This window comes from Durio zibethinus, chromosome 4 (genome assembly GCF_047325235.1).
Source record: "Durio zibethinus cultivar Kanyao isolate XHJ-2024 chromosome 4, ASM4732523v1, whole genome shotgun sequence".
Taxonomy (NCBI): domain Eukaryota; kingdom Viridiplantae; phylum Streptophyta; class Magnoliopsida; order Malvales; family Malvaceae; genus Durio; species Durio zibethinus.
In genome coordinates this window covers 7,149,131-7,172,839 of record NC_143165.1, presented here as the reverse complement: position 1 = coordinate 7,172,839, position 23,709 = coordinate 7,149,131, and the positions used below count along the sequence as shown (strand labels likewise).

The window sequence follows — 23,709 nt, the reverse complement described above, 5'->3', positions numbered from 1 at the left end:
ATTAATCATATTTTCTTCTATATGTTCATTCAATTTTTATGATTCATTGTTGCTTTTACTATCTATTTTTTTTGTTTCAAATCTCTTCTACTAATTTCTTTATTAATACTTTTCGATCACACTTATTATCTAATAATATCTTTATTAGTACTTTTCAATACACATTTATCTTCACCATTCATATTTCTTTATTTAAAATATTTGATCATAATTCATTTAATTTTAAGCGCTTTTGTTTTTTTATCGTGTCTTGCGAATTATCATCTTGGTACAAGAAATGTAGTATCATCTTTGGATGATAATTGGATTTCCCATTTACAACGGTGAACACACATGCCAATAGCAAAATTTGAGCACCAATATTTAATGTCAAGGGTAATTCCAAGATCACAATTTGTAGCAGACTACATTTTACAATAGGCAATGGAACCAAGTAGAGTGAGGTTTTGTTTTAATCTTTAACAATGGTAAAAAGAGTGGTAATGCAAAAAATCTATTGGCAACTCACATATGTTACAAAAAATTGTGGAAGAAAAAATGGCATGGGATGATTGGAGGAGGAAGGTTTAGATGTGTCCAATGGCAGCAAAATCAACCTAGCAGAACAAACAATTCTCCGAAACACCTTTTCATATTCTAAAAAATCTGTGTTTAGGCCAATTAAGCTAATCATCATCTGATGATAAAGTTGGATTGTTCGAGCAAGTGTCTTTCCGATGAAGTTCCAATAGCTGTGTCTCTGGATTGCATAACAAGGGTAATGTTAGAACACAACATATAATCTACTTCTGAATCTGGCCAAACAAGTTAGGTTAAGATTGAAACACCTGTTATCGATTTGTTAAACAAACGAACAGTTTTACAAGCCGGTACTTATTTAGATCTAAACAAAATCCCTCTCAAAGACTATGGAAGAGCCATAAACGATTGGGCACTATCCATGATACATGTGAATGGAGAACCATCAAGGTAAAAAATTCTCTTCTTCTTCTTCTTCTTCTTCTTCTTCTCCAAAACCCCCTGTTTTCTCAAGTCCTAACCCAGGATTTAGGTTTTACAATAATCTTAATCAAGGATTATATCTTTACCAACAACCACTTTACAAACCTCCTTTTATGAGGATTCGACCAAAATTTTTTGAGTTTGCTCAAAACCCAAATGAATGGACACCCATGAACCATTCACAAATAATTTCTTCAGCAGAACAACTGCTTGAAAGAACAAAACTCTCTAACCCAAAGATCAAAGATTTTTATAACCCCGGACTTGAACCACAAGTCTACAGTTTGTTAAACAATGTTTGAAAATCTCATCTCTTAGAAAATAACTCCAGCTTTTGAAAAGAAATGACCAAATTAGCTGAATTCTTAGTCAAACAAGCTAAAGAATTTCAGAATTTTAAAGATATAGCTTTCTAAAGCCTTCTATCAATAAATCTGTTGAAACAACAACAAGATATTGATTTCTTTGCTTTGGAAGAAAATCAATACAGTATTCAAGAGATAAATAATTTTTTGAATCTATATGAATATTTTGAAAAAGAAAACTATATTTCCTCTAAGCTAAACAAGCTTAAGATAATCCTGCTTTTTGAAAAAGCTGCGGTATTCCTAACCAAGGAATTGTTCCAGCAAATTAATTCTTCCATTTTATGGTCAACAAAAAAACTGTTAATAGAAAACTTTTCTGAATATTATACTTTTACTTATATGTATAATACTGCACTCGGTGAATTCATACCAAAAATCAAATTTTGACTTGATCATGAAACATTTGATGTCAAAAGCATTGAACTTGGTTTAATCGAACAAATTAATGTACATCCATGGATCCAACTGTATGCTCCCGCATTATGACTGATGGAAAACATAATAAGAAATTGTGGGAAATATAAGCCATTGATACTTCATTATGCAAATCTTCGGGGATCATGTACACAAAATTTATTTTTTTAAGAGAACTTATGCACCTACCCTTTTTTTTTTTGTTCCACCGTCCATAGAAATAAATGATGTTGCCAGGCTTAGAATGATTATTGGTGCATCAATTTGTAAGCTTTAAATGGACACAAACCTGAACATTTGGGTATATCTCAGACAGCAACGGGTGTCAGATTACGCTCTGGCTCACACACTGATTGATTATCCTCATGGTTGACAATCATCGCAAGCATCCATGCACCAATTGTAACATCTTCATTAGGAAACATCTGAAAACTGCAATTCATACAAAATGGAAAAACATCACAACAAATCAGAGATCTAAAATAGTAGTGGATAAAGCGTCTTTAGTAACATTCATCTAATGTTATGAAATGGGCTGTCAGAGAGATAGAACACGTTGCAAAATATATATTAGATTAAGCTTTCCTAATATTATCTCACTTTTCTTTATGAACATCTGCAATTTCGATTCAGACCAACCACTTAACCTTCTCGATCACAACAAAGGAGGAGGAAAAGATAAAGAGCTTGATCAACAAACGTAATTTTCAGTTATATTATATTGTCTTGAGAGAACAAGGTTGGCCATGACCCATATAGTTCAACAAAAGAGTTCAAACATTTGAGTAACATTTAAAGCTAAACATGTTGAGTTCAAAAAGAGAGTTGAAATTGGGCAAATTTGGGAAAGAAAATCTACAAAGTCAGCAAGTGAAAAACTGTGAACCAAAAGATAGCGGAGGGAAAAAGAAACAATAAGAATAGAGAGAAATGGTTTAGCAGATAATTACAGGATTATATATAAAATCAATAAGCGTACCTGCTGTTTCTGATAGCAACCAAACTTGCAACAACATCAGTTGAAAGAGTATATATAGGACCATAGGCATGAAGAAAGTACTCCTTGCCTAGTAGATAGGATAGTGGCTCATACCTACATCAATTTAGTCATATCTGATCACTCACTAGTATATCAATATCCAAAAGCCAACCCTTTTGGCGTCATGTGCTCTAACATTGAATTTTGTTGAACATAATTCAAAATAGAAAGCTATGATATTCTATACTACACATATAATTACCAATAAAGGAGAGTACATAGGCATAACATGATGCATGGTGCAATTAAGATGCATGTACTTGTGACCCAAAACATGAAGCCAAAAAAGCAGCTGAATATAGATATCTAAACCATAGATTAAAATAGTAAATATAACAATTCTAATCATTTCAGCTTAGGATCAATAAATACCAGACCCCTTTTCATGCATCCAAGGCAAGTTTGAGAGTGTGGAGTTCTTTTGCTAATAGAAGTGATAGCCGACCTGCAAAACAATAGTACAACACTGTCAACTAGCCACATAAAAGTGAATTATGAAGGTAAAGAATACCACCCAACACATGCATAAAAGAGTCAAGAAATCAGGTCACCTGGCCTCAAATATATATCATCATCAGCTTTGACATAAAACTCAGAATCAAAGAGCGCATATGCAGCTTTAAAGAATGCTAACCTGAAGCAGAAATTCTAAAGTAAGGGATCTTCTTTCAATCGAATAACATGATGAATCGATAACTAAAATATTCAAAATGAAGTAACGTTTTGTATGGGAGCTTACTGAAACTCCTCTATATCTAACAGAATGAAATCATCATATTCTGCAACTTCTTTTTTCAGCTCTGCCATCTTTGAATTATCATTTGTTGTACCGATTATAAACCTAAAAGCTAATCGTGTTGCCTCTTCCAACCTGAAAAGCAAAATGAAAAAAAATTAAAAATTAAAATTGTTGCTTCTGGTTTTTTTTTTTTTTTGTCAATTCTTAAAAAATGTTACTTTGCTTTGACTATGGTGAATAAGAGTAACTTCTAAACAGAGCTTAATTGTTCTAAAATTTTATATACCATTGAAGGCCTTGACAATCCGAAGGCATTCAAGTCTTCCTCAAGGACTGTTTTCGATCGGTCGAATCGAACCCAGTTTGGATCACAACAAAGCCCATAACTTTATGCCTCTTCATCCCGTGATCATCATCTCCACCAGCTCCACTTTTATTCCCATCCCCGGTTCTGTCCCAAAGAACCCAGATGGATCTGGGCCGGAGCTCCGACAACGGTAACCTGACCCACTGGAGGAGAGTGGCGAAGAGGAAAGAGACGATGGTGAAGGAGAAGAGGGCGAAGAAGATCAGGATCGTTGATCTAGTAGGGTGAGTGGGTGACGGTAAAGTGCGCGCATGGAAGAATTTGGGAGATCATGGCATAACTGTAATTTTGTTGCCCGCCGTGGGCACAAGCTTTAGCTATATACTTGAGAAAAAGACTTGTTGCCCTTTTAGCGGAAAGACTGTACAAGTCTTTGCGTAATTTATTTAGGCAAATACATCATATGACAAAAAAATATATGATGAACATTGGCAAGCTTCTAATAGCAGATTAATTCAATTAAAATTTCAATCGTAGATTGATTCACGTCGTCTCAATATATAAGTGATTTTCTACTAAAGATTTTAACCACAGATAGACTCGATTGATAAAATAGTAGATTTAAAGTTTATTTCTTTCTTGACCTTGAATTCTTAGAGTATTTAATTCATCGAAGAGTTTTTGCCTTTGTTTCTTTCTTTGTTTACCTTGCGTACTAGAGTATTTCATTCTCTTTAAAATATTACTTCTTTGCAGCTGCTTTTCCAATGACATTCAAGCCTAGTCTAAGAGAGAACAACTTGGATTAGATTTAATTTCTGCGGCGGGGCATTCTTGAGAAGTTGTCCCGATTCGAAGCCTGTCTTCCAGCTCGGTCCTAACTTCTTTGGAGCAACAATTACGGCTAAAGCACTGTACAGATAATCTACCGGCTGTCCCTTTGTACAGATACCTAATAAGTGATTACAAAATGATCTTCTTCATCGAGAGGCTTACAAAATGCCTATTGAAACTTAGCTTCATGATCACGATAATAAAGCCTTAATTTGTCATAGCCATTTAACCTCATAGAAAAACTTTACTAGGAAAAACGAGTAAAAATAATTGAGAGAAAGACATTTCTATTTCATTACCTCTTGGTTTAGTCGATACTGCACATCACTGTCTTTAGTTTTCTCTTTTCGGAGCCTCATTCATTTTGTCTCTACGACCTCTTGTTCTTCATTGATGTGAAGCTTCTGATAGTTCCCCTTGACTCAACTGGTGCATACTGCTGAAAGTTCCTTGGATCAGCATGCATAATTTGGTCATGTAGTCCCATTTGTGAGGATAAATAGGAACTTGTAGCTTCTGATGTAGTATCCACCATATTCCCGATGCCAAATTTGTCTTTGCAGTTTGCGGATTGACAGATTCTAGTCGATCTGGACAATTAAATGATATAATAATATTAACCACAAAGATGTGAATAATTAAACCATAGGTTATGAATCACAATACAAATGATAAGGAAAACATTCCATTCAACTTAATGGGATACGAAAGCATATAAAATCTTGTTTGAAGAACATAAAAAGCGGATTAGTCAACTTTAACCAAAACAGAGGGAAAGGGGAACATACACATAGATTGAGCCTCTCCCTCCAAGAATCTTCAATGAATCCCGGATGAAGAATAGACAAATCAAAAACTAAAAATAAGAGCTGAACATTTCAGTTGGCTTAGATCAATGATAGGACGAGGCAAATACAATCTGGGAAATTTTAGGCGTTGTCCAAATTTATTCGTAACTGTTGCAAACATGTCTTTTACATCTTGCAAGAAATCAATTTTGTATATACTGGTCAGTTGGTTAACCTATCCGGCCCCTAACCTTTCACAACCTACTGATGACAGTAATCATACATAATATCCATAAGGGAGTGGTTGGCCTGAGAATTTAGCCTCAAGATATCAAAGGCAACAACAATTGGACCATTAATTCAGGGAATCTAAACAAATGTTAGAAATTCCGACATTTATAGAGTAAGCAAATTAATTATTTACTTAATCTCAATAATCAAATTGAGTAAAGATCCATACCTTGTTCTTAGCTTGGCGCTGCAATTGTTTTAACTCATTTTCTAAAGCTGAATGATTCAGAAATTTTAATTGCCAAAAATAATATACAACTACATTTCCAGATAAATGAAATTGAAATATGTAACTTAAAACTTATTTTGATAGGTAAATATTTTACTTAACTAGAGAGAAGAAGGGGAAAATCTTTCTAAAGGCAGAAGTACAGCTAATCATCAGTAAAAGATAAAAACAACTTACAACATAAAAGACACAACCAAGTAAACAGACATCACCATTTTGACAAATAAGAAAGTAATTCAATCTCTCAACGCTGATATAAACTGGAATTGATTGCACAGTCCGCTGCTTGGTTTTTGCTTCTGAATCTCGGTTTTGGTTTGCAATGAACTTTCAATTGCAGAGAACAGTGAATGCAGCTGCGAGAACCCAATGCTTGAGAGCAATTGAGAGAGCAAAGAGGGAAAATTAGTTTCTTGCATGCATTTTCTATTTATTTTAACAGTTTTAAGAATTTTATAGCACAAGATTGAAGAGATGGGTTTAGGGTCTTATAATTATGTACTTGGGTTTATAGCACAGAATTGAAGACATAAAATTTGTCTAAATCTAACAATAAAACGTGCCAAATCATCGCTGAATTGAATAGAAAATGAAGAGTGAATTAATAATGACAAGCTAACACATTTCATACCGTATTAAACTTGCTCAATGCTGATTAGAAACTTATGTTTGATTTTCTTGAGCATAGCCACAACATCTGCCATATTGTTTCTATCCTCAGGTAACTCAGCTGAACATTTCAAAGCTAACTCCATGATGGATGATATACAATTTGCTTTAATAATGAAATATTCATCCTCTCTTCTTAATAAAGTGGCATCTGCAATATCAATCATTCCTTTAGATAAGGATCTTTTCATCCAATGCCTCATAGTCATTGTTTCACTAAAAATTTCATCCGTTGGCTTCCTTTTTGTAAAAGTTTCTATTAAAAGAATCCCGTAACTATAGATGTCACATTTTATGGAAACAATTCCTGCTGATCCAAATTCTGCATTTCAAGTATAATCGAAAGTATTATTGATCATTAACTAATTCTAAAAAGATTGTCTAACTTTATCATGTAAAATCCTGAATATGAAAAAATTGTAAAGAAAAAAAGAGAGAAAATAACCATAAGTAGTCGAAAGATCACCTGGTGCCATATATCCAATAGTTGCAAGTGTCATGGTTTGTCTCATGAAATCATCTTCTTCTAATAGTTTGGCAATGCCAAAATCTCCCAAATGCGCAACCATGTCTTCATCTAGTAGAATATTACTTGGCTTTAGGTCACAATGGATTATAGGAGTTGGTTGTCCAGCATGAAGGTATTCTAGAGCTGATGCAACATCTATCATTATATTGATCCTTTGTAAGATATCAAGAAAATAATGTTCAGAATGTAACCATTTTTCAAGACTTCCATTAGGCATGAAATCAAGCACCAAGGCTTTGAAGTCCACATTGGAGCAGCAAGTAATGACCTTGACAAGATTGCGATGGACTATATTACGCATAGCTTCACATTCAGTGTCGAAACTCCTAAATGCTCCCTCTATCTGCAAATTGAAAACTTTTATTGCAACATTCATCCCATCTGAAAGCCTCCCTTTATATACAGATCCAAAACTCCCTGAACCAAGAAAGTTGCATTCTCCAAATCCATCTGTTGCTTGTGAAAGTTCAGCATATGAAATTCTTCTCCATGTTTTCAAAGATAACAAATCTTCCTTAACAGGTAGAGTTATACTCCTACTTTGGCGTTTTCTGTATATAATAGTAAAAACTATTGTTACTACAATAGTAGCAATTGATGGTAAACCATACCTTAAAACACGCAATATGGTCAACTTGGAATTTCTGTGGACGCTACTCTTGCAAGGTGGGACTAGCAATCTAGATGGACCACAAAGTGCATAATTTTTCATGAATGATCCATAGGAAAAGTTTTTAAAACATCGTCCAGTGGGGATTTCTCCTTCCAATCTATTGTAGGAAACATTAAAATATTTTAGATTCGAAAGCTTTTCCAATGATTTGGGAATAACTCCAGTGAGATTGTTATTGCATAAATCCAAGAATTCCAAACTAATCAAGCCACCAAATGATTCAGGAATATGACCATGAAACTGGTTATTAGATAAATCTAAAGAAACCAATGTTTCAAGGCCCCCAATTGTAGACACCATATCACTCATTAGTAGATTCTTTGACAAATTCAAATACATTAGTGCCCTTAAATGTCCGATATCAAGTGGCTGTGAGCCGCTAAAGTAGTTTGACGACAAATCTATTTCTAAGATATCTTTAAGGCTCCACAAGGTTGAGGGTATTGCATAACTCAATTTGTTGGATCCCAGGTAAAGACTTCTTAAAGAAGTCAAATTACCCAAACAAGCAGGCATAGGTCCACTGAGCTTATTAAAAGATAAGTTCAGTGTATATAATCTCTCCAAACCACAGATTTTTTCAGGGATGGGCCCTTGTAACTCGTTAGTCTCAAGAGTCAAACTTTGGACATTTCGTAGTCCTCCTATTGTCGCTGGAATAGATCCACTTATTTTATTAATGCTAAGGTCTAAGAGAAAAATGTTGCTTAAGTTAGCGACTTCCGGTGGAATATTACCTTGAAGCTCACAATCAGAAGCGAAAAGTACTTGAAGAGTTCTTGAAAGATTCCCAATGTAAGTTGGAAGAATGCCATTCAATGGATTTCGTGAAACATCTATAAATGTCAAATTCTTGCAATTTACCAAAGAAGAGAGAAAGCTCCACTTGTGAGTAGCAGGTTCTGTGGTAAAATGATTACCCGAAATTTGGAACCACTCAAGATGTCTTAAGTTGCCAAGAATATTTGGAATAAGGCCAGAGAAGGAGTTATGTGCTACGTCAAGGATCCTGAGCATGGAAGCATTAGAGATGGAGTTGAGAATGTTTCCGCTAAGATTATTTCCCCATAGAACGAGCTCTCCAAGTTTTTGAAGCCCAGCCATGGGTGGCAAGTTACCTGTTAAAAAACTAAATCTTTTAGTATTTTGTGCTTACCACAATTTTGTCAAACAGAGTAAATTTGATAAGATAAAAACTAAAATTGAAAAAAAAAATTGAAAGAAAAATATTGTAATCTTTGTAATTTATGTTTATTTTCATAGAAAATTTTGTACAAAGAAATCAACCACCAATCCAATAAATTTTATTTTTAAATTTAAATAGAAAGATCATCTTTGTTTTAGAAGTGAAATATATTACTATCATCAAGCTAATAAACACACATCACCAATTGAATGGTGTCGAAGAAGAGATTGAAATTCATATTTCATATAATAATATAAAAATTTAAATTGTAAAAATAAATGAAAAGAGATTAAATCCATAGTATTTCTAGGATCTTTCAAATTTCAAAATTCATTTAGGTCCAATAAGGCATGTAATTGAATTTTGAAGTAACCCAATTAAATCAACTTTTTTACTTAAGGGCAACAATTGCTTTCGGTTTTAATTTACCAATTGGTCTTGATTCAGATTAGGCTCATTTTCTCTTTCTTCATTTTATTTTATTTTAGAAATTAAAAAATTTAAAAAGGAAAAAAATAAAAAATCTAATTTTCCTTTCTTTATCTTTTTATTCTATTTTTATATTTTATTTATTTATCTTTATCTTTATATTTTATTTTATTATTACACTTTATTTTATTTATCTGTCTTTATCTTTTTATTTTTACAATTTATTTTATTTATCTATCTTCTTTTTTTTTACATTTTCTTTATTTATTGTTTTCAATTTTTTATCTTTTGTGTTGTTATTTTTTAAAAAATTCGGAATGAAAAATAAAAAAAAATGAAAAAAGTTTTAATTGGATAAAAATAGGTGTGATTAAGCTTAGAAAGATGATGACACATATCATCAAGCAATCTACCTGTTAAACGATTGTTTTGTAGAGAAACATTGGTCAAAGAAGAAATGTTGAAGATGGGCGCTGGAATCCGACCAGTAAGGCCTCTATCTCCCAAACCTAGCATCTCTAAAATAAAAAGATTACCAATTTCCTTGGGAATTTCACTTGCAAATAAGGAAAACAATCAAGGTGTTAACTTGACTGCCTATTTTGTTTAATTATTTTAGTATATTGGTTTAGAAAATTAAATATTTTACATTGAAAAAATGAAAAAAGAAATGAAAATGCGTTTAGACTAAAGAAATCAATTAAAGCTCACCTTCTAAGTTATTTACACTCAAATATATTTCTTTGAGTTGTGTTAAATTTCCAGATTACTAGACAATGTTAATTTTTGAAGCTTGCTGCATTTGCCTATACTCGATGGAATATATCTGAATAATTCATTTATGAACAAGTTAAGCACTTCAAGTTTGGGAAGATGGATACACAAATCATCTAGCAAACTACCAGAAAAACTATTATGTTGGAGATAAAATCTCTTTCAAAGGGGAAATCTTGAAGATGAAAGATGGAATTTGACCGGATAGTTGATTGTATCCCAAGTACAAAATCTCTACGTTGGACATGTTAGTAAGTTTTTGAGGAATTGTGCTTGTAAAATCATTATATCTCTTACCCAAGCCGTTGGACTTGTGTGTGGAGCCGCCATTGAATCAAAACCAGTTTTGGTAATTTTTTGTTTATTTATTTATTTATTTTATTTGTTTAAAATAAGAAATTATTTTTTAAGGATTAAAAAATTAAATTTATAAGAATATATCAAACTATTCAAGGATTTTGATTGATTAAAAAAATTATAAAATAAATTTAAGAAAATCTTACCACACTAAGGATCTTATTGAAAAATGAAATTTTAATTAATTATTGGAAGATTTAAAAAATTTTAAAAATAATTTGTCAAAATTAAAACTATTGCAAGATTTTTGTAAATTTAAAAAAAATTAAAATAAATTTAAGAATTCCTGCCAAACTAGTGGATAATTTTATTTTGAAAAATAAAATTTTATCAAACTATTAAAGAATTTTTATAGATTTAAGGAAAAATTTTAAAATATATTTAAAATATCTTACTAAACTATAAAAGGATTTTATTTGAAAAATAAAATTTTACAAAACTATTTGAGGATTTCATGAATTAAAAAAAAATAGAAACTAAATCTTATCAAACTATTTGAGAATTTTATTTGGGAAATAAAATCCTACTAATATATTTGAAGGATTTTATTGATTGAAAGAATAAAATTTTGAGAATAAAATCCGACGACGGAACCTTTTCAAGAGTGACAGTAATCTCCTTAAATATTCCGGATGTTAGAAAACATTTTTAAATTGCTACTAAACAATTGAAGTAAGGAAATTTTTTGAAAATTATAATTTTCAATTTAAGGATTTTTTTAAAAGATAATTTTAAAGCTTAATAGATAAAACAAAATCAATTAGTATCATCATTTGGATAGGAGTTATAGGGACCTATAACATTTCTTGCATATAACCATACTTCCGAAATGACTTTGGTTTCATAAATTAAAATCTACCCTTTTAAAAACTTGAGTTAAGATTAGATATCTCCTTAAAAAGAATAAGATTAATTAGGTAACCAACACATCTAAATAAAAAAGATTGGTGGTGATTTTTGTATTTTGTTTAGTGATCAAGTTTATGAACTTGTACATTATAACACATATTTTCATCATATATAAAAGATTAATTTCATATTTTAACAATAATTTTTTTGTTTAGAATTACAGTATAAGGTATTTTCAAATTTTGTTCAGATTTAATTTCTTTTTTAAACATATTAATGGTGCATTTTCCTTATTGATTTGTCACATTCAAGACTTTATTTTTGAAATGTTCCCCACAAGAATTGAACTTAGATAGTGTAAAATTGAAACTCCTTTCCTTACCAATTGAACTAACTCTTTATGAGTTAATTATAGCTTAATTATTCATTCAATTATATTATCAACTCATATGACAATATGCATAATTGATAATCCTAAATACTAGTTCATCAAAAAAAAGTGAATTTAGAGTTTAATTTAATTAACTCATGAAATATCTTTAAAACCAAACATCTAGTAAATCTGAAATTTGAACTCCAATATTTATAATATTTTTCTTACTCTAGGACAACAATGTCCTATATTAAAAAAGACAAAAGTACAAAAATCAGGCCCTTTGAAAGCCTACATTTTACTTCAAGATTCACTTAAAAGATTTTGGTACTTTACAAAAATAATAATTAAATCTGATAATTTAAAATATAACATAAAAACACGGTACAAATAAAAGATATGATAATGACACGATTTAAAATTTTAACAAAAATCATAAATGGATTTGACAAAACAAAAAAATTATATTTGATACTTCATAAATCGACACAAATTATAACACATAATTTATTTTATATGATATGAATATACAAATTATTAACCCTATAGTATTTCTTTTTTTTTCCCATATTCACTGTTTCTTAGTTTTGGCCTTTGGGTACAGGCCGTCTAGCAGAAAGGCGACAAGCTACAATTACCACCTTGTAACTCGGAAGTGTTGCTTGGAAGGAGAGAAAGTAATGATATGGGCAATGGAAAACAAGATGGAATTACAGGGTTGTCAGAGAGTGGAAGGGAATCCCAGGGATCAGCTAGGCCCATTAGATAAGGCCGCATTGATAGTGTGGAGAAAATGGGCCTGGCGAAGTCGTGAAAGGGAGTGACCGGTTTAATGATGTAGAGGAAGTAAGCCCATTAATAGTTGAAGAAACAGAAGCATTGAGGGCTGGGAAGTGAACTTCCGGGATTCAGAGAAAGGCCGAAAGGTGGAAATTCAACGAGGATATAGAGGAGAAATTAATAGAAAGGGTGAACAAAAAGGGGAAAAGAACAGTTAAAAAAAAATAGAAGGGAGGCATAAATCTCTGCAGTAACCGAAAAATCTGATAAGATTGCAAACGGTTCCATCTCAGACGGGCATTTTCGGAGTCGAAATAGAGTGTTATCTACAGTTTGGGAAGAGCCAGAAGAGTGGAGGGAAGCAGAAGCTACTTGGGAGGTGGCCAAAAAACTGGGTATCGTGGCGAGAGGAGACGAGCAAGCGGTAATTCGAAAGATGTACAAGTTGGAAGGCAAGAATGATGTGTACAGGGGATGAGGAAACTAATTTATCAAAGGAAACGCAGGACATCTGGAGGCGGGCAAGTCGGGGAGGAGGTCTTGGTCGCGATACTATTCTGTCTAAATCTTTTTGTTTTATTCGTTGATTTGGTGGTTTAATTTATTGAGTTGTTATGAAGAATTTGTTAGTGGGGTGGTTGGTTACTCGTGGGATTTCTGTGTGAACTGACAGTGTTAAAATGAAGGTGAAGTTGTCAAATGTTGGCGGTACGTGTGGAGTTACGAAAGCCCAAACAGTGAGGAAATTAATTACAACTCAAAATGGTGAAAAGTTACTCAGAAATCGGTTACCTGTGATCTTAGGAGATTATGGCCTTGTAAGATTTTTGAGTGGGTTTATTGCCTAGCCGATGGGATAGGTGATAGGGCTCTAATCGTTTGGAAAAATATTAATAAAGGAAAGAAAAAAAAATTAAAGGAGCAAAAAGAGCACATGTATTTTTTATTTGAATAATTAAAATTAATAAATAAAATTTTAATATTATTGTTTAAATAAATAGTAAAAAAAATTTATTATAGTATTTTTTTAATAAAATAACATATGATATATAAATATATTTTTCTATTTTTATTACTTTTCTTTATTTTCCTTTTCTTTCCTTTCCTTCTCCTCTCCACAATCTATGCATAGTGTAGAAGATAAGTTATTGAAGGCTATCTTCAGGGGGTTTGAGCCAAAGATAGTGAGGTCAACGAGATTTAATTTCAATCATTCTTATTTAAGAAAAAATGCATCATTTACATTGAACTTATATTATGTTTATTTTAACTAATTTTTAAACTTTTATTAATGTAAAATACTTTAAAATAATCAAAACATTTATTTAGTATTTAATTTGTAATAAAATATTACGAAAATTTACAGTCAAATGCAGTGCTAAATTTTTAAAAATAAACATTATTTAATTCAAATTTTGAAATAGGTTGTGATCATATATACTTTGGCAATAAATTGGCACTAAAAATTTGCTAACTCTAATTACAAAAACTGTGAACTAAAAATGAAAAGCACATTTAATAGAATGTTTTTCGACTTGGGAAAAAATTGAAGCCAAAAGCATACCTTCTAAATTACTTTTAGCTATATGTACTTTTTCGAGCATGTTTAAATTCAAAATACATTTTATAACACTAGTCTTGAATTATATTTATTTTGAGCTAGATTAATTCAATTTTTATCCCTCAAAAAAAGAAAATTTAGCTAGTGTATGGTAGCGAAGAGAGGCTGATGATACGTTGCAATTATACAAATAAAAAATATTCTAGCACCGAGTCTTATTAGGTTAACTTTGGCACTAAAAAATTCTAACGAAAAAATCTATGTGGAACCAAATAACTTTAAAAAGATTATGAACTAAAATAAAAAAAATTAATAAATAAAATGCTTTTAACATAGAAAAAAATCAAAGGCAAAAGCATACCTTCCAATCTGTTTTCAGCTAGATATACTTCTTTGAGCACGGTTAAATTCTCAATACTTTTTGGAATGAGCCCTGTGAATTGATTTATAGATAATATCAAACTTTGCAGATTGTAGCATTTGCCTATATGATGGAATATTACCAAATAATTGATTCTTAGCTAAGCAAAGCCCCTTAAGCTTAGGAAGATGATGATACATATAATCAGGCAATTTACCTGATAAACTATTGTTTTGTAAAGCAACAATGGTCAGAAAAGAAATGTTGAAGATGGAAGCTGGAATCTTACCAGTAAGGCCCATAGTTGATGCACTTAACATCTCTAAACTATAAAGATTACCAATTTCCTTAGGAATTTCACCTGCAAACAAGGTAAATAATCAAAGTGCTAGCTCGACTACCTATTTTTGTTTAATTATTTCAGTATATTAGTTTAGAAAATTAAAAATTTTGCATTGAAAAAATGAAAAAGGAATGAAAATGTGTTTAGACTAAAGAAATCAAATTAAAGCTTACCTTCTAAGTTATTTTTACCCAAATGTACTCCTTTGAGTTGTGTTAAATTTCCAATATTTCTTGGAATGAACCCATTGAATTGATTAGTAGACAATGCTAATATTTGAAGCTTGCCGCATGTGCCTATACTTGATGGAATATAACCGGATAATTCATTTTTGAAAAAGTAAAGAGCTTCAAGTTCAGGAAGATGAATTTTTGAGAATAAAATTGGATGAAGGAGCCATTTCAAAGGTAATACCAATCTTCTTGAATACTCTTGATGTTAGAAAATATTTCTAAATTACTACTAAACAATTTAAGTAAGGAAAATTTCTTAAAACTAGAATTTTCAATTTGAGGATTTTTTTTATAGATAACTTTAAAGATTAATAGATAACACAAAATTAACTAATGCCATCATTTGGATAAATATTGTAAGGACCTATAATTTTTTTTGCACATAACCATACTCTTAAACCTACTTTGATTTCAGAGACTAAAATCTACTTTTTTAAAAGCTTGAGTTAAGCTTAAAATATCTCTTTAAAATGAATAAGATTAATTAGGTGATTAATTACACCTAAATAAAAAAAATTGATAAAAACATTTTTATTTGTGTTTAGCGATCAAGTTTATGGACTTGTATATTATAACACATATTTTTGTCATATATAAGAGATTAATTTCATATTTTAATCATAGTGTTTTTTTTTTAAAATATGATATGAGATATTTTCAAGTTTTGTTTAAATTTAATTTCTTTTTTAGACATCTTAATGGTGCATTTTCCTTATTGATTTGTTGCATTCAAGACTTTATTTTTGAAATGTTCCCCACAAGAATTGGACTTCGGATAGTGTAGAATTGAAAGTCTTTTCTTTACCAATTAAACTAACTCTTTGTGGGTTAATTATAGCTTAATTATTCCTTCAATTACATTATCAAATCACAAGACAATATGCATAATTGATAATCCTAAACACTATTTCATTAAGAAAAAGTGAATTTAAAATTTAATTCAATTAACTTATATAATATCCTTAAAACCAAACATTTAGTAAGTTTGAGATTTAAATCCCAATTCTTATAGTATTTTTTCTTATTCTTGAATTGCAATGTCCTATATTAAAAAAAAAAAAAAAACAAATGAAAGCTCCATTTTAATTCAAGATTCACTTAATAGATCTCCATACTTATAAAAATAATAAATTAAATATGATACTTTAAAAAATGATATAACAATACGATACAAATATAAAATATGATAATGATACAATTTAAAATTTTAATAAAAATTATAAAAAAATTTTAACAAAATAAAAAAAATATTTGATACTTTTATATCGACATAAATTATGAAACATTATTTTTAAATAAAGCATAAGATATATATCTAAATTATTAGTATTTTAACATGCACGAATTATTAACTCTACGATAATTTATTTTTTTCCCATATTCATTGTTTCTTAGTTTTGGCCTTTGGGTTACGTTTCTTCATTCATTTTTTTTTTTATATTGAAATTTTCTGCTTTGGAGAGAGCTGCCAAATATTTTAGAAAGACTGGCCGTGCAAGCAGAAAGTGGACAAGCTACAATTACCACCTTGAAATTCGGAAATGTTGCTTGGAAGGAGAGAAAGTAATGATATGGGCCATGGAAAAAACAAGATGGAATTAGAGGGGTGTCACAGAGTGAAAGCGATTCCCAGGGATCTAGCATAGGAAACAACAATACGGGCTCGAATGGTCGAATGAATGGTAGAGGGAGAGAAGAATCAGGTGCGACAAGAGGAAGTTGAAGACAGTATTAAGGATATTATAACTAGAACCTTGCAAGGAGTGGATCAGCTAGGCCCATTGGACAAGGCTGCATTTGATAGAGTGGAGCAAATGGGCCTGGGCCAAGTCGTGAAAGAGAGTGACCGCTTTAATGATATAGAGGAAGTCCGCCTATTAATAGTTGAAGAAACAGAAGAATTGAGGGCTGGGAAAGGAACTGCCGGGATTCAGAGAAAGGGGAAAAGGTGGAAATTCTATGAGGATATGGAGGAGAAATTAATGGGGAGGGTGAACAAAAAAGCAAAAAGAGGAGTTAAAAAGAATAGAAGGGAGGCACAAATCTCTGCAGTAACCGAACAATCTGATAAGATTGCAAACGGTTCCATCTCAGACGGTGGTTTTCGGAGTCGAAATAGAGTGTTATCTAGAGTTTAGGAAGAGGCAGAAGAGTGTAGGGAAGCGGAAGCCACTTGGGAGGTGGCCAAACAACTGCGTATCGTGGCCAGAGGAGACAAGCAAGCGATAATTCGAAAGATCTACGAGCTGGAAGACAAGAATGATGTGTACGGGGGATGAGGAAGCTAATTTATAAAAGAAAACGGAGGACATAAGGAGGGAGGGCAAGTAGGTTGGTTGATCAGCACTAGGAAAGGAGCTCTTGGTCGCGATGATATTCTATCCAAATCTTTTTGTTTTGTTCGTTGTTTGGTGGTTTAATTTATTGAGTTGCTGTGAATAATTTGTTACTGGGGTGGGTGGTTAGTTGTGGGATTTTTTAGTGGGTTTATTGCCTAGCTGATGGGCATAGGTGATAGGGCTCTAAAAGGTGAGTGATTCAAGGCTGTCTCCAGGGGCTTTAAGCCGAAGATAGTAAGGTCAGCGAGATTTTCAATCATTCTTATTTAAGAAAAAATGCATCATTTACGTTGAACTTATATTATGTTTTTTTTTAAATTAATTTTTAAACTTTTATTAATGTAAAATACTGTAAAATGATCAAAACAGTATATGCAAATAAAAAATATATAATAATAAATTGACACTAAAAATTTTCTAATTCTAATTGCTAAAATTGTGAACTAAAAAAGGAAAACAAATTTAATAAAATGTTTTTTGACTTGAGAAAAAATTGAAGCCAAAGGCATACCTTCTAAATTATTTTCAACTGTATGTATTTCTTTGAGCATATTTAAATTCAAAATACATTTTATAGCACTAGTCTTCAACTATATATATTTTTTGGACTAAATTAATTCAATTTTTATACTTCAAAAAAAGAAAATTTAGCTAGTGTATGGTAGTGAAGAGAGGCTGAAAATAGGTTGCAATCATACAAATAAAAAATGTTCTAGCACTGAGTCTTATTAACTTAACTTTGGCCCTAAAAATTTCGAACAAAAAAATTTATGTGGAACCAAATAACTCTAAAAAGATTATGAACTACTTGAAGAAACAAAATTAAATAGAATGCTTTTAACATAGAAAAAATCAAATCAAAGACAAAAGCATACCTCCCAATCTGTTTCCATCTAGATATAGTATTTTGAGCACAGTTAAATTCCCAATACTTTTTGGAATGAACCCTGTGAATTGATTTATAGATAATATCAAACTTTGCAGATTGCAGCATTTGCTTATATGACGAAATATTATCAGATAATTGATTCTTAGCTAAGCAAAGCCCCTTAAGCTTAGGAAGATGATGACACATATAATCAGGCAATTTACCTGATAAACTATTATTTTGTAGAGCAACAATGGTCAGAAAAGAAATGTTGAAGATGGAAGCTGGAATCTTACCAGTACGGCCCATAGTTGGTGCACTTAATATCTCTAAACTATAAAGATTACCAATTTCCTTAGGAATTTCACCTGCAAACAAGGTAAATAATCAAAGTGCTAGCTCGACTACCTATTTTTTTTTAATTATTTCAGTATATTAGTTTAGAAAATTAAAAATTTTGCATTGAAAAAATGAAAAAGGAACGAAAATATGTTTAGACTAAAGAAATCAAATTAAAGCTTACCTTCTAAGTTATTTATACCCAAATATACTTCTCTGAGTTGTGTTAAATTTCCAATATTTCTTGGAATGAACCCATTGAATTGATTACCAGACAATGCTAATTTTTGAAGCTTGCTGCATGTGCCTATACTTGATGGAATATAACCGGATAATTCATTTTTGAAAAAGTAAAGAGCTTCAAGTTCAGGAAGATGGGAACACAAATCATCTGGCAAACTACCAGAAAGACTATTATCTTGGAGATAAATCTCTTTCAAAGAGGAAATCTTGAAGATGGAAGATGGAATCTGACCGGATAGTTTATTGTTCCCCAAGTGCAAGATCTCTAGGTTGGACATGTTAACAAGTGTTTGAGGAATTGTGCCTGTGAGACTATTATTTTTCATTCTCAACTTTTCAACTCTATGTAATTTCCCAAGCCATGATGGAATCGTCCCATTAAGGCCGTTGAAGCTTAAATCAATGAGCCTCAAACGATGCAGTTGCCCCAATTCTTTGGGTAGATTGCCATAGAAATTGTTGCTGCTTAAATCGAGAGAGAGTAGAAATGAGAGATTTCCAAGATGAGGAGGGATTGTTCCTGTAAGATTCATCTTTGGGAGAGTCAAGGATGTCACCCTTCCATGTTTGACACCACAAGAAACACCAAGCCAGGTACAAACAGAGTTAGAGGCCGTCCAATCGTCTGCCAAGACATTGTGAGGATCAAGGATACGGTGTTTAAACTGGAGTAGTGCAAATTGATCAGTGGTCAGATTCCTCACAGTCATAGCTAAGCTAACCATGAAACATTGCATAAACAAAAATAAAAGAAAATGAAAGTAGGTGTTGTTCATGATTATGGGATGCGTATTAAGAAAAGAGTTCGAAAGAGAGGAAACTAAAGTGATGCAATGGTAGGTAGGACGGTTAAGGAAGAACCCATAAAGCTTGCTTAAATAGGGTTTGCGAGTCTAGTTCTTCAAAATCAATTCATGTGTGAAATTGAATTCATAAGTCTAATTCCTCAGAAAAAGTGAAAACAATCACAAAACGCAAAACAATGCGCAACACATGTTTTAGTCGTTAATATTTAAAAAATTTTAAATATATATTTTATATTAAATTTAAAATGTTGACATTTGAAAAAGAAGCAAAATTCTTTTTTTTTTTTAATGATAATGGAGATGATCAAAGGAAAAGCCAGTTGAACATCTTTAAAACAGTTATCATATGACATAGATAGCACCGAGTCTTCTATGATGAGATCAAAGTCTTTCTTCTACAAACACTTTATTAAATTTCTTTAAGACGGGTCTTTGGGGTTTATAATTTACTTAGATTATTCTCTCACTTTTTTACGATCAATGAGATTGATTGGAAATTTAAATGTATTTTTAGTAAAGGATTTACATTGGCTTTCTCCCATCCCCAATTCTTTCGTCTTTTGAGCAATTTCTTTTGTCTTTTCATTTTGATTGAATGACGGAATTAAATTAAAATAAATTACATCATTAGATTTAATTAGTCTTTTGTAATGTTTCATTTTCATATGTGACCTAAAAAACTTGATTTATATAACATATCAATTTTTGCTTCAATCAATTTTTTTGATTCCATGCCTTCAACCATTTATAACATATCCTAAAAAAACTGATAGAAAAAAAAAACTCAATTTTATTTCTCAGAAATATTAGTCCAACACTAACATAATTGTCGATATTTAAATTTTAGAAATATATTTTTATTAAACTTTAAAGTGCTGACATTTAAAAAAAAATCTAAGTTGATGGAATTAATTGTATTTCGTAGTGAGGGTATATGTTCATTAATAATATTTTTGCTCTTAAAAAGAATTACCGTAAAAAATCATGAGTTTTTTTTTTTGGCATACCAAGAATGGAACTTAGTGCAACTAGGTGATGATGATGATGATGATGATGATGATGATGATGATGATGATGATGATGATGATAAAAGCTGTAATAAATCATTATCTTAATTCATTAGTAAGGTTTTAAATTTTAAAAAATAGTAAAAGAAATAAAATTTTAATTGTAGAGTTCATTTCACGAATTCGAAGTTTACTTAATTATTTTATGCAATTAATTTTAAAAAATGATATTTAAAAATTTATTATTTAAATTTTAATATCTATAAAACGTATTCTTTATCTACAGTATCCTTTATGTTAAAAAATTTTAAAAACCTGAAAATTAAAATTTGAAATAAAATGAACCAAGTTAAATGGACTTTCATTCAACAATCAAATTATTGAAGATTAATAATAATGCCAAAACATATAAGGAACTTAATTATTTATTGTAAGAACTAGTTAGCTACTGAACTGTCGGATTAAGACACATAAAAAATCGTTTCAATTTCAACCATTGGATAGTGTATATCATGCGACAAGTGCCACCTCGTTATTTTAATTTAACTATTGAGATTTTACTCTTTAGTCCATTTCCATCTCAACCGTTGTTAGTTCCGGTTGTTTTCGTGGTTCCCTTATGAGCATAAAGTTTACATTTCATAATTTTTAAAAAATTAATCTCCTGTTTTAGTGATTAATCCATATTTTTTGTTTAATAATTGTTTAAATACCCCTATTTTATTAAAAAAAATTAGTTTATATCATATTGTTGGAAAATAAAATAAAAAAATAGTAAACTATATATTCGTTAGAAATGCAATACATATATGAATTGTGATTATGAGGGCATTAAAAAATAAATAGATAAACAATTAATAAAAAAGAGCCCAGTCCACTAAGATGAAAGAAAAGCATTACTGATGGTTTCAACAGTTGAACAAGAAAAAATGGGAATTTTACATTGCTCTTAAAATTCCCTTTGATTTTAATAAGAAATTCTGCCATTTTCGTCGTGTTAGTTTAGTATATACCAGACTGAGAATTCTTCAGATTTTTTGTGACATAGTACATTGATAGTCATTTCATTTGAGAGAATATCATTTAGTAAGTCATCAAGTCCAGTAATACCATCAGCCTGAGAAAGCAAGGTGGGATATATAAGATTTCTCAAAAGATATGCATTCAAGATGATTAGAAACAATTACTGTACCCCTTAACAGTACCTTCTACAACAGAGTGATAGTCCATCCCTTGGGGATCCTGAAAATTAATTTAAAAACAGATTTGTGATCAATTAAAAGGAGAAATGAATTATTGTTGTTGCTAGCTTTAGTAAAATATGATATACATTTACATATTGACTTGATGCATTTAAAATTTTATTTTTGACTTATTTTTAATATGGAATCAAAATATTAAAAATAAAATAGACTCCATCTTTAGTAGTAGAATTAACATGTGTGGATGGTTTTTAGTAAGTCAAATTAAAAAAAAAATCTAAAAACATATTATTAGTGTGTTGAGGAAATTTTGGAAATTAATGACATGTTTGATATATAAGATTATGAATAAGATAAGATAAAATGATATTTTTAATAAAATTAGATTAAATAATGTAATCCTACCTTATATTTGATTTATACAAAGATTAAAGTAGAATAATTTTATTTGTTGGTCAAAATTGTCATTTCTCAAAGTTTATATAATTTAAATTATTGAAGTAATTTTTGAGTGTATAATACAACATGTAAATTTAATCTCAATGAATTAAAAATTATAATTTTCATTTTAAGAGGATTAAATTATCCTAAACCAAACATAAAATAAAATGATTATCATCCTATCTTATTTATCATCTTATGCACTAAATATTATCAAAAAAAAAGTAGGAGAATTATTATATGATATTGATAACACTAGTCTTCTACAATAACGAGACAAAGTCTTTTCTTTTTCGAACACTTTAAAGTTTTCCTTAGACGGGTCTTTGGGGTTTATACTTTCGATTATTGACTCACTTTTCCACAATTGATTTGAAAAGGCTACCCCATCAATTGGATTGATTAGAAATTAAAAGTATTTTGAGTAAGGGATTTTACAGAGGGTTTCTTCCCACTTCTTTCATACCCACACAATTGAATTTCAATGAAATTTCTTTTGTCCTTTTCACCTTTTGTCGCTTAAAGTTGATGTTGGAGGGTTTATTTATTTATTAGTTATTGAAAATTTTAAGTTAAACTCATTCATAACTAAATTTTGATTATGAAATTTGAGTGAAACACGCCTAAAGTAAAATACTACTATTTCTAATTAAGAAATAACAAAATTTTGTTTTGTATTTATCCAGCCACATCTTCATTCATTGATTTTTTCTTAAATCATAAATCCCAATTCTTTATCATGATTTTTAAAAAGCCCTTTCATAAGAGTATTATAACTATCACAATAGACAAAATTTACACAAAATTCTTTAGTGAAATTTGTAAAATTCTTTTTTAAAAATAATTTAATAAAAACTTTAATAAAAAAATTTAAACTGATAAATTGATAAAATTTAATATAAAAATTAATAATATGTAAAAAAATTATTAAAATATTATTCACAATTCAAATTTAATTGATACTTATTCAATAGTAAAAGTTTTGTCATATTTTTATTAAAAATATCTATCTAAAAAATATATCAAATTTTATTAAAATTTTTTCAAATTTTGTACATTTTATCTATATAATGAAAATTTTCAATTTATTGATTTTTTTTTTTCGATTTTAGTTTTTATTTAATCGTTTTTAATAAAACACTTCATGAATTTCATTTAAAATATTTTATTTAAATCTTTCCTCACTACAACAACAATGGTTGGTAAGTCATACCTCAAAACACGTAATATAATTATCTTAGAATTTTCGTGATACTACTCTTGCAAGGTAGGACTAACAATTTAGATAGACCATAAGGTGCATAAATTAAAATAAAATAGTGATGTGATGTGATGA

General features: G+C 30.3%; 2 protein-coding genes across 4 annotated transcripts; both read right to left on the bottom strand.

Moving 5' to 3' along the window:
* Positions 1-315: 315 nt before the first annotated feature.
* LOC111301146 (putative beta-1,3-galactosyltransferase 13) lies at positions 316-4,224 on the bottom strand. Of its 3 annotated transcripts, XM_089759332.1 has the most exons (7): positions 3,849-4,224; positions 3,563-3,694; positions 3,375-3,457; positions 3,201-3,268; positions 2,764-2,877; positions 2,074-2,216; positions 316-739 (listed from the first exon to the last, which is right to left on the bottom strand). In XM_089759332.1, exons 1-4 carry the CDS (start codon positions 3,875-3,877, stop codon positions 3,207-3,209), a joined length of 306 nt encoding a protein of 101 aa, XP_089615458.1. In that variant the 5' UTR covers positions 3,878-4,224; the 3' UTR covers positions 316-739; positions 2,074-2,216; positions 2,764-2,877; positions 3,201-3,206. The 3 variants fall into 3 exon arrangements, with proteins under 3 accessions (XP_089615458.1, XP_089615459.1, XP_089615457.1); XM_089759333.1 differs by lacking the exon at positions 316-739 and having other exon boundaries at positions 1,591-2,216; positions 3,196-3,268; XM_089759331.1 differs by lacking the exon at positions 316-739 and having other exon boundaries at positions 1,591-2,216.
* Positions 4,225-5,737: 1,513 nt separating this feature from the next.
* LOC149519075 (uncharacterized) lies at positions 5,738-19,693 on the bottom strand. The gene is made up of 8 exons (XM_089760313.1): positions 18,859-19,693; positions 18,632-18,703; positions 18,343-18,414; positions 14,751-14,913; positions 12,492-12,511; positions 7,147-8,961; positions 6,643-7,002; positions 5,738-6,383 (listed from the first exon to the last, which is right to left on the bottom strand). Exons 1-7 carry the CDS (start codon positions 19,691-19,693, stop codon positions 6,647-6,649), a joined length of 3,333 nt encoding a protein of 1,110 aa, XP_089616439.1. The 3' UTR covers positions 5,738-6,383; positions 6,643-6,646.
* Positions 19,694-23,709: the final 4,016 nt, after the last annotated feature.

Bases quoted from the DNA above. Each gene is read 5' to 3' on its own strand.
- LOC111301146 (XM_089759332.1), bottom strand. From the start codon at position 3,877: ATGCCTTCGGATTGTCAAGGCCTTCAATG. The intron at 3,458-3,562 runs GTAAGCTCCCAT...TTTCTGCTTCAG, and splicing joins TTAGATATAGAGGAGTTTCA to GTTAGCATTCTTTAAAGCTG. The intron at 3,269-3,374 runs GTGACCTGATTT...ATTGTTTTGCAG, and splicing joins TGATATATATTTGAGGCCAG to GTCGGCTATCACTTCTATTA.
- LOC149519075 (XM_089760313.1), bottom strand. From the start codon at position 19,693: ATGAACAACACCTACTTTCATTTTCTTTTATTTTTGTTTATGCAATGT. The intron at 18,415-18,631 runs GTAAGATTCCAG...ATCAATTCACAG, and splicing joins ACCAACTATGGGCCGTACTG to GGTTCATTCCAAAAAGTATT. The intron at 7,003-7,146 runs GTGATCTTTCGA...CTTGAAATGCAG, and splicing joins TATTGGATATATGGCACCAG to AATTTGGATCAGCAGGAATT.